The following is a 12,118-nucleotide window of genomic DNA, read 5'->3' as shown; positions in this document are numbered from 1 at the left end:
GTATAATATAAAATAATATTAATTAATATTGAATACATAACACAAAACTTTAATGATTCTTAAGAGTGTATTAACAGATAAGTTTCACAAAGCAATACCAGATTGTAACATCTACATTTTATATTGATATTCTGATTGATTAAAAAAGTTTTTTAAATTGATTTTCAGTCTCTCAATTTAACAATCATCAACATAATATTTAAAAAACTTTTTTAAATAAATATATAAATATGTAAGTTAGTAAAAGTTTTATAAATATTAGTTATAATACAAATTGTGGTATTCAGACAATTTCTCTGCTGAAATAATAAAATTTTGAAGCATTTTCATAAGATCCCTAATAGTGGATCTCTTTGTGAACTTTTTAAGTATAAAAATTCTTAAGTGTTGAGCTGGCATTGCTGTTTTGATAAAAGAGTTTAACAAATTGATAAAAGAGTTTAACAGATAACACATGATCAGGCAAAGTGAGCACCATGACTGCTCACTGCTGAAAAATTGTGAAGAACAGTTTGTGACTCCTTTTATATTTCGGTACTTACCCAAAATATAAAAATGGACCTTCTGTACTGTACATACCAAAATATGTAAAAATGTACAGTATATGCACATTAAGAAGACAGTGACACAAATTCTGTATCGTAAAAGCAGACTTGTCAGTTTATCCCATGGGATTGCCAGCATGCCAGTTTAAGTGAGGTTATACATCCCTCTGTAGCTCTCTAGAGGGAGCATTAAACAAAAGAATGCATTTTTATTCTAAAACTGAAACTGTCAGCAGTACATCAAAAACTATGATTATATGTTTAATTTCTTTGTTTTGTCTTCTTTCTAATGATGTGAAATACTTGTAGAATTCCAAAAGTACTTTCATTATTGTTTGATTCAAACACAAAAAATAAACATATTAAATTTAAAAACTTGCTGTAAATTATCTGGCTTACACCTATTAACATTGGCTTTGTGTGAAATTTGAGAGGAAAATGTTATTTTTAAGGTCAGGGTAGATGGTCAGTGTAGCCCACACTGCCTGACTACTACTACTACTAATAAGTTGTTAATTGTTTTATTGTCTTGTAAACAAAAACTCTCTTCCTGATTTTAAGTGGATCAAATTACAATGTTCTTATTGTAGTGTTTATGAAACCGTGCCGGTGCTTATTCTGCAACTTGAACACAAACTATATGGTGTATTTTCTCGGACACATGGCAAATTTCATCACTAAGTGTACAAAACTTAATACACGTATCAACTGAAGGAAACTTAGTGATGAAATTTGCCATGTGTCCGAGAAAATACACCATATAGTTTGTGTTCAAGTTGTACAATGTTCTTATTTTATTGTACTGGGAAGAATGTCTTCTTAAACGTTTAATAAACAGCTAGTTTTGTTAGATCCAATTAATTTTATATTTTAGTCACAGTTTATACTCGGGGTTTCCAGCATGCTAGTCTCCCCCATTTTTATGTGGCATGCTGGTCATTCCACAAAAATACAGTATATGAAAATAATTTTATCTATAATTAATAGTTCATAAAGAATAAAATAATAATTATTTGATTCTAGTGAAATTATTAAATACAGACCTCATCAGCTGTTGTATCTCTTGATCCTGGACACTTTGTAACAACAAATTCATGGCAACGTTTATGAACTACACAGGTACATACTAAAAAAGAAGGGGAAAAAATTATTAGTAAATGAATATAATTAATTATTTAATTGATAAAAAAAAACAATTAAATACAGTAATTCTAGTTCATTTAAATTATTAATTTCTGGAATGATTTTAATAATGATTAGATAGTTCATTTTCTTTCTATTAAACCTTATATATAGATAGATACATACACACATTTATTTATTTACTTGAGAAATTCCATCTAACCCAAATAATTTCATTTTTGATGAATGAAACATGAAATTGCTAACTACTTTAAATCAATTATAATTATTCATTTAATAAACTGCTGTTTTAGAGTTTATTTTTCAGTCCACCTAATGCTTTCAGATTACTGTAACTCAACATTAATCATAAATATAAAAAAAAAGTTTAAGAAATGAGTTGATACTAAAGTTGTTTTTTTTTGCATTAAGTAATTTCTGTTATATTTTTGATGCAATTTTTTCAAGAAAAATTTATTTGAAAAATAATTTAACTTTTACAATTAGATGAAAAGTATGAAATATCTAACTGAAAATATTCTCTTATAATTCATTATAAATTTTTATCTTGTTAAATAAAGTTGTTTAACATCATCAAATAATACTTAAAATGTTTATGTTTGCTAATTTATTATGTAAAATATATATTACTTGCCTTGACATTGATATCCCTGTTTACCAAGACCCCTAGAAAACAAAATTTATTTTAAGATATTTACTCAGACTTTTGTACAAATGTAATGATCATAAATCACTCACACACATTATAATAAATATATTGTTGTAAATTTTCCATCAAATAACAAAAATTAAACATTCTGTATATTAAAATATGTCAAACTCATTTATATATACATATTTACCTAAATATATAATAATTTTCAAAATTCAATTCCAGTCTTTAAGAAAGTAAAATAATATAAAGTCAAGAACACCTAAATTTATACACTTTGAAAAAGCCAATGCATTCAATATATCATCTTGTATAGTTATAAAATTTCTCAAGTTGAACTAAAACTTCAGACATAACATATTATTTCATTTTTTGCATATTGTATTCAGTTTAAAAATGACAAGTTTTATAGTGACTGATTAAAATGATCCAAATATGAATATATGCATTAAGTACTGTACATAATGGCAATTAATGATAAATAATGATGAAGGGTTTAGCAAATCTTAAACATATATAAATGAAATTGAAACAACTGATCATAACTGATCTTGTCAGTCTGAAAAAAATGTTTTGTCATCTATTGAAGTTTTGAAAAAATGTTTTTTGTCATCTATTGAAGTACTGTAAAAACAATGCAACTTAAGAAACTAAAGTCTTTACTATACAGCCTAAAATTTATATTTGAAGAAATGTTTGTTTTTGGCTGATCTAGTTAAATGTTCAGCAATTTAACCACAGATAAGTAAGTTTTCATTTTTTATGATTAAAATGTACACAATATTTGTAAGTTCATATAATTTTTCAAATTGAATGTGTACCTCATGATCAAATTTCTAGAATTTTAAAAGAATTTTTTTCTGCATTAGAATGGAATGTGATGATATCTATAATAGAAACATTCAATACAGTCAACTCACATTAATATAAATCACTTGGGAAACAGTAGATTGTTTGCTTTGTTGAAAATTCATATTAACAGTTTTCATGGTCAAGGTCAAAGTTGTATAATTTACAGAATTAAGGATTAATAGGCAATCAAAATCTCTAAATTATAATATTTTGAATTAATTTACTAAATAAAGTTAAATAAAATTGAATTTATTTACAAACACAAATTAATGTTCTAAATAATTTTCAAACCAAACAAAATGAGGAGAAGATGGTATTTGTCATTTAAGTGTGGATAGACATATCAGAGTTTAACCACTCTGATAACAAAACAAAGCTAAAAGAAATCCAATATTTTTTTCTGTTGAAGATTCTTGAAAAAAATAGAAAATATTTTTTTGGTGACAAAAGAGTAAAAAAAGTAGCCAAACCTGGCATCACTGTATGTACTCCCAATATGCAAACTAGCATGTGTTTGCATGGGACCACATCCATCTAAAGAGATGGGCATCCTTAAAATTTAACCCCTATTTTCTGAGTACAGTAAAATTGTCCACTAAAACCAGATGTTTGAATTGTTCTACAGTCAGAGGTTGAGCTTGTCTTTGCTTATTAGGAGAAAATTATTCTATTCAATATAGAACATTTATTACAATATCACTTTTTTTTATACTTTTCAACATAAATAATAAAATTATTATTGGAAATAGAGTTATAACTTGGATTGTGAAGGTAATATGTTGTGACAATGGCATTTTGTCAGGGCAACTGCAAAATTTGCTTTATCAATATTCATTTTAAGGCAAGTTCACTGTATGCCTTTCATAAAGATCAAGATATAATACTGATTCCTTTACATCTCAAAAATGATGAGAAATACTGTCTATTGATGAGTTACTGTTTATGTTATTTCAATATTTGAAGAACATGTATAAAAAATTTCTATAGCAAATGAAAAAATAATTTTATTGAATTTGTAAGCTGGAACTATCTTATAATAAAGAAAATTCACACTTTTCTCACACTTTCCAGTAGTAATTGTTTAATAAACAAATGTTTTCAGCTACATTCTTAGGCCTGCTTTCGATTTCGTATAAGCTTAACCTGATGCCCCAAATGTGGCTGAAAATAATTGTTAAACAGTTACTGCTGGAAAGTATGAGAAAGGCATGAATTTTCTTCAAAATAATAATGTTTAGGAAGACATAACAGGCCAATTTGAGACTACTAAAAAAATTTTATTGAATAGTATTATATGTTCCAACTATTGTCTGATACTTCCACAATTTACATATGGATCTCACTCTTCTAACCTTCCATCTCTTCAAATACATCTAATGAAGACAATAATTCGCAAATGATAGTAAACAGACAAAGACAGCATCTATATGGATTTGTATCAATTAAATACATTTTCCTTTTGTGGGATCATTGTATTGAATTATAAAAATAAGTACTATAAAAATAATTAGTTACCATATAAATTCTCGGCAATGAGAACAAAATGTTGGCTGTCGCAAAATTGTAGCCATAAACTTATGACTATTGACCTGATGAACACGACGACGCATTGCACCCCTTCGTCGGTTGAGACCTTGCCTTTCTTTAAAAACTTTAGGCTTCTGAGATGCATTTTCTGTAAGTACATAAAAATATCAAGAAATACTATAAAATAATTTTATAAGTATAATCATTATTGTTTAAAATGGGATAATCATTATGACTAATTTTAAACTTTTTCCAAATAGAACCTTAACATTAACAATGAAACATTAAACATTTATAAACACTTTTCCACATGAATTGTGTTTAAAAGGTTTTATGAAACATATATGTACATTAGATACAAGTAAATATAAAATGGATCATAACACAAATTTAAATTTAAATAATGAAGTGTAGTTCATCATTTTGAAATTTTTAAAATTTTATGATTATAAATCAACTAAAACATTTTTTGAGGATGATATAAGTAAATTTTTTCATATATAAATGAAAGTTGAGTTTGCATAAAACTTTTTTGCTATAATTCATGTTAAACTGAATTAGTAGAATGTTATATTTAATGTTTACAAATTAATTCTATATTATTACAGAGATATACTTACTCCAAGTTTTAAAAACTAATGCCTTATTACAGTCCATTTTCATTATTATTTTCAACATACGTTAGCAGTAACAAATACAGCTTTGAGATTTCAGCAACTCAAATTTATTTAAAACAAACATTTTCACCATGTTTAAAGACCTTCCTCAGATTGTTCTTAATCAAAACATTGACATAAGAAAGCCTGAGGAAGATGTTTAAACATGGCCAAAACCTTTGTTCCAAATAAATTTCAGTTGCTGGACTATCAAAGGAGTTTTTTGTTATTTTTATTATACAGTGTGATTATGAAATTCCTCTGCAGTGGGCCATGCCCATGTGACTTAGTCAAGTGGTGTCATAACTCACTTTAACTCTTTCAACATGTAGTGTGCCTGTGATGTCATTACTTTGTTCCTGGAAACTCCTCCTGTTTCTCATCCATTTATAATTATACTGTATATCCAGTTGAGTTTCGTACACATCAATATGGTTTTGCATGTTCATATTATTAGTCAGTTTACCAATACATAAATAAATAAAAGAAATGAAATATTTAAATTCCTTAAATACATGTTTATTACGTGAATACTACAAATCATGCTTGTATTTCATTCATAAATTTATTTAAAATTCATTTTGTATCGATTAAATCAATTTTTTTTAAAAACTGTAATATTACAGTAATGTGGAAATTGGAAAATCACAGTTTCTAAAGAAAGAAATGATTTATGAAACTTTATACATGTAGCAAACTAAAAATAATTTTATAACAACTGAATATGGAAACAAAAATTTAATTTTTCATCTTAATTATTATACAAAGTTGACATCATATTCAAAAATATATTTTTACAACAAAAATATGTAATCTCCTGATAAATAAAATGGGGGAAAAATACTGTAAATGTTTATTATAACATATGTAATTTTTAAAATTGCTATATTTATCAGCCCTTTCAATTCATAGCAATATAATTTTCTCAATTAATTGTTAAACTAAATATTTAAAAATTCATTAAATTATACTAAATCATTACTAATTGGCTGGAAAGCTTATTGTTTAGAATAATTTAATATAATGTATAATCAATGTGTTTATTTATAGTAAAAAATAAATAACCATAATGGATGAAATGAAATCTGTTTGGAAACATTCCAATTCATAATCAATAACATACGTGCTCAATATGAAAATATTGAAGGTTTAAATCTTTTCCGTACCATTCTTTTACCAAAATTTCTATACTTAATAAATTAATCTACATTATTTAATTATTAAGATTACCAGTAAGTACTGCTAGACTACTTTTAGCAACAAAAAGTATCCTAAAATCCTTCTTTAAAAACAATCAAGATACAGAAAAACTACAACCAACTGATTCAGTTATCAAAATAACAATTACACAATCTTTCCAATCAGCAAATACTTTAATGCTACTAAGCAAATGTTTTTGACTGTTTTAAATAGCTATCCTCAAAATAATGTATAATTTGAATGTTCTTTAAATCAATAGAAAAGAACATAGTATTTTTAAACAAGAGTTCAAATCCAAAAAATTAAAACAATTATCGTAATATGATTGGTTACAAAAACATACATATAATTCTTTAGCATAAAAATTAATTCCCCTTATTCTCTGGAAATCTTGTACCACACTTTCTATGCATGAGAAATCTTATCCTGGTCTTTAAAATTTACTGATGTACTCTTACATGTCAACTTATAAGTTTCTAAGCACTCCAAATGCTTCAGGAAATGACTGGTCTCACCATCATCCCAATTCACATCTACTTCATTTTCCAACAGATAGCCAGAACAGTAGATAACAAATGTTTTCTCATATTATACTGGTGCTATGCAATTCTTCATTTGAAAACACTTAGTAGCAATAAAGGGCTTATTTTTTGATGAAAATAAGAGTTACACAATATTTTCAATCAAAGATAATTTAACATAATTTATAAAACCTTCAGGAACAGTAATATTTGAAATGAATGCATGTATCCTCTATTCATTTCAAATATTACTATAAGATGAAGTTGGTCTGAATAAAGGTCAAAAAATGTTTATTTCTCCATTAATTAAACTTTGGTTTCCTTAAATAATAATAATAATAATAATAATAATAATAATTGGAAAAGGGGGACTCCAGGTTTCACTCAGAGGTACGACCTGGAGGTAAGAAAGGTGGTGAAAGAAGGATGGGAGAGTGGTGAAGAGAAGTGGATGAAGATAAGGTCAGGGTACAGGTGAGAGCTCAGGGCGCCTGCATCGCATTTATCAAAATAACAAAAATACAAAATATATCATGAATACAAAAGGAGTATAAGGATAAAAACAGAATAAAATATAAAACTATGAACAAGATGGCGCGACAAGCATAAACAAGATACACAGCGAGCACAATATACATAGGAGGAACCGACAGTAATTAGGATTACAATAGTAAAGGACGGCAAGATTTGCCAAACGCGAAAACACATGGGAGGTAGTACAAACATAAGGGTTAAATTATGTTACAGCAGTAAGATACAGAAGAATACCTCTTAAGAGCATGAAAACAACAGGAGGTACTTGACACAGCATGAGTGTAAACACAACCAAGGGTTATGCAAAGAGGCATGGGGAACACATACAGCACGAGGCAGACACACTACCAAAAAAAAAAAAAAAAAAAAAACAGATCATTCATGCAGTGTCACGCCTACCATCGGTGTTGGGCAGATGCCTCGATGGGTTTAGTGCTTCTGTTGCCAACAAGAAGTCGCTAAGATTATGGTAGATGTCTTTGTTTTCAATGAGAACCTTGAGAGGGCAAGGCCAGTTGTAACCAGCATGGAGAACACTTCCAAGGAGATTGTTTCTTTTGCTGTCAAATAGGCAACAGTCAAAAAGAAGATGTTTACTGTCTTGGACAGATGAATTGTCACAAGTGCACACATCATCATCACGAATGCGGAAGCGTTTCAGATATGCATGAAAATTGCCATGGCCAGTGAGGAGCTGGGTCATGGCAAAGGATGGTGAAAAGTGTTTCCATTCCAGACGGCGAGTGATGCTGGGAATAAAATCAAAAGTCAGTCTACCAGTATTGCTGCTATTCCATTCCTCTTGCCACTGTTGAATGGCAATTTGATAGTTCCAGTACTTGATCTTGGAGAAAGGAATTTTATTGTAGCAGGAGGGGAGTGAGGAGATGGCTGCAGATTTTGCAAGGTGGTCAGCGGCTTCGTTACCAATGACACCTGAGTGCCCACGCACCCACTTAAAATGTATGTTATGTCCATGAGTATTGTGCGTGAGGTAACGATGAATACGAAGAACATTATCTCCCCTTTTTCCTAGGCCAGTAATGGAGCAAATTGCAGTCATGCAGTCCGAATAGATTGTGATGGATTTAGAATGTGGGAACCAGTCGGCAAAAACATGATCCATTGCCTTAGTGATGGCAAGGATCTCTGCTTGAGGAACAGAACAATGTGGGCCAAGTTTGAAGGCAGAGCGGTGAGTCTTCCGTGTCTGGTGGTCGTAGAGAACAAAAGCAGCACCCACCTTGTCATTGTTTTTAGATCCATCAGTGAAAATGGATATATCGTTGGTATCATTATGGTCAGATAATTCGTTGATGGTTGAAGGATAATCCTGGAGAATGTTTGAGGCAGTGCTCTTTAGTTCTGTTCCATAGAAGAAAATGTCTTCCTTGAGGTTATTAGGTAGTTCTGAGAGGATGTCACTGTTACCAATATTGTTGATAGGGCAATCATCAAGAAAGAGGTTATTGGCCTTCCAGTTTCTCAACATCATTCTGGCCTTAATGTGAATAGGGATCAGGCCAGCAATAACCAATAGAGCAGAGGTCGGAGCTGTCCGATACGCTCTGCATATTCTAAGAGCAGCAACTCTCTGGGCCTTCAGAAGTTTTCTTTGGATATACATCTTTGACGTGGCATCAGCCCAGACAGGGGCTGCATATAATAGAATTGGCTCGATGGCCCCAAGGTAGATATGTTTGGCCGCTTTAAAGCCGATGCCCCAGGTATTTTTAGCAATGCTGGTGAGGGCGTTTGATGCTTTTGTGGCCCTAGCAACCATCATATCAATGTGGCTGGTCCACTGCAGCCGTTGCTCTAGTCTGACTCCAAGGTAGGTGAATTCTCTGACCCGAGAGATACGGATACCATCAATTTCTATACGTGGACTCCTCTGAAGCGGGGTGGCTTTTGAGAAAATTATGTAGGAGCATTTCGAATAGTTAATAGGTAATTTAACTTTGGCACTCCAGTTCGAGATCTTGGTGAGGAGGCTATTACAGAGAATAGGTAGATTATCACTGTTTTTGTCCGATACGAGGATGACCGTATCATCTGCGTAACCTTGTAAAAGGTGGTTGTTGTTATTATTGGTGCTGTTGATACTAGTGAGCAAATCATTATGTACAATGGTCCAGAGGCCAGGCCCCGCTATAGAGCCCTGCGGGCAACCCATGGTAACGTGGTGGGTGTAGTTGACGTTATTAATATAAAGGCCAGCTTTTCTATCACTGATAAAGCTTTTTATGAGACCATATAAGTTCCTTGGGCAGCGATGGATTTGGAGTTGATACAGAATAGCAGGCCACCACAGGTTATCAAAAGCCCCACGAAAGTCAATTGAGGCAAGGAGTGTGTGTTTACCCTCCGCTTTGGCTTGTTTAATATAATCGATGATTTTTGTTAGAGCAGTTGATGTAGACCTTCCGGGCGTAAAGCCATGCTGGTGTGGGCTAAGGAGATCGTTCTTCCTAAGGAAGGAAAGGATTCTAGTAATAACAAGTCTGTCGAGAACCTTGCCAATAACCGGAAGCAGGCAGATAGGCCTATAATCCTTCGCATATTTCGGTGTCTCGTTAGAGCGTTTCCTAATAAACTTGACCGATGCAACTTTCCAGTCTTTTGGGAAGTATCCCAAAGAGAGGCAACGGTTGAACAAAGTAATAAATGTTGTTGGAATAGTTATGAATGCCTCTTTAATCATCTTGCCTGTGATTTGATCTAGGCCAGGGGCCTTCCTGTTGTTGATCAGTTTTATTGCATGATTGACATCATTATACGTGAAGGGGCGATCATCGTCTTGGTTAGTGGGTTGAGCGGTCCTGTTACGTAATTCACTCTGGGCTTCTGTATCACTGCCAGGGTCGTCAAAAGGAAAGTGATAGTTAAAGAGTTCATTGAGAGTATTATTCAGGTTGGTTGTGTATGAATCATCGCTAGACTTCACAGGTGCAGGAATGTCTACCTTTTCTCTCTTTTTGAAAGCAACGTAGTATGGTTCGCACCAAGGATCATTGAACCTACTACAGAAACTCCTCCATGCTTGGTGCCTTTTCTTGTTAATAAGTGTCTTATAATCATTGAAGCTGGCAATATACTCAGCCTTTTGGGTGATCCTGACCTGCTCATCATTTTGGCGCTGGTAACGTTTGCGAAGCCAGCGGACTTTCTTGCGGTGATTTGACAAATCATTGTCCCACCAAGGGGCTCTTGTCTTTGATCTCATTTTTCTCTTGCTCACCCGTTGATAGCTGTGTAGTAAGAGGTTTGTAAGGTTCTTGATGCAGGTGTCAATTTCAGTTTCATCCATATTAATAATCGGGGTGTTGAAATACCAGTTGTCCCGGATAATTTGTCGGAAAGTTGGCCAGTGGGTATGGTGGTAAAAGGTGGTGTTATGAGAATTTTCTTCTTCAATTTGAATTTCAGTCTTAATATATCGATGGTCACTGGCGCTCGGCTCAGTCATTGTTGAGCAAGAAGTTATCCTAGGTGCCATGTGGACGTTGGCCAGTGAGACATCAATCCAGCTCTCACCTCTAGAAGAGTGGTAAGTAGCAAGGGGGCTGGTATTGCATGAAGTAAGAAATAAAGCTGCTATGAATTCTTGCATTCTATAGCCCCTAACATCCTCTATGGGACTGTGCCATAAGAAGGATTTTGCATTTGTGTCACCACAAATAAGCCATGGCCTGTCAGCAATGATCTGACTGATCTGGTCCAGGTCAGAAATCATTGGTTCAATGTCTTCAAAGGGCGAGCAATAAACAGATGAGATGAAGATGTTTTCACAGTTAATATTGATGGAACAGGTCGTGACATAATAGGTGGACAAGTGCGGCATGTATTGCACTGTGAGGTGGGTGTTCCTGACATGGATGGCAGTCTTGGTGTTAGTTTTTGAGCCCCTGGGAGGAAAAGTCTTCCAGCCACTATAGTTTGTAAGCTCTCCTTTGAAGAGATAGGGTTCTTGGGCAACAATAATATCAGAGTCCCAGTCCTCAGCTGTCTTGATGATTAAGGACGAAGGGGCCTTACCCCTTTGAAGGTTGATCTGTAAGATGGATAAGGTTTTCTTTTTACAGTTATTACTGGTACTAGTAATAGCCATAGTCGGAGTAGGAGAGGTGTTGATCGAGTCTTGTACATGAGGTATCCTTGTGTTTATCGTTATATGATCATAGTCCATAATTGGTCTGTCGTATTGTTTGAGTCTTCATTCTTAATGTAACAGGGCACTGAGGGCTGAAAGCATTGTGGTCTGTGGCATATCGGTCAAAAGAAGGTATGTGTTTGTTGGCAGTTTTACAATTGGTGCAGCAGGGGGTATGTTCAAGCCTTTGGCATTCTCCAAACCTATGCCCTTTTGCACAGTGACTACATTTCTGCCTGTTTGGGCAATTAGTAGAGATGTGGTTGTACCCACAACACTGGTAACACCTCACCAGTGGGATGTAATCATTAACAAAAATGTTGGCCCATTGCACA

General features: G+C 32.7%; 1 protein-coding gene across 1 annotated transcript in view; it reads right to left on the bottom strand.

Annotated features, from left to right (window-relative positions):
- LOC136976075 (calcium-independent protein kinase C-like) overlaps nt 1-12,118 on the bottom strand; it is a 102,895-nt gene that overhangs the window by 40,363 nt on the left and 50,414 nt on the right. Inside the window, 3 exon segments of the mRNA XM_067271280.1 lie at nt 1,589-1,671; nt 2,323-2,354; nt 4,708-4,867. Coding sequence (XP_067127381.1) covers nt 1,589-1,671; nt 2,323-2,354; nt 4,708-4,867 — 275 coding nt within the window.

Source organism: Centruroides vittatus, unplaced genomic scaffold, assembly GCF_030686945.1.
Source record: "Centruroides vittatus isolate TY-2023 unplaced genomic scaffold, ASM3068694v2 contig_393, whole genome shotgun sequence".
NCBI classification, from domain to species: Eukaryota; Metazoa; Arthropoda; class Arachnida; order Scorpiones; family Buthidae; genus Centruroides; species Centruroides vittatus.
The sequence above is the reverse complement of the archived record's forward strand: the minus strand, read 5'-3'. Positions and strand labels throughout refer to the sequence as shown.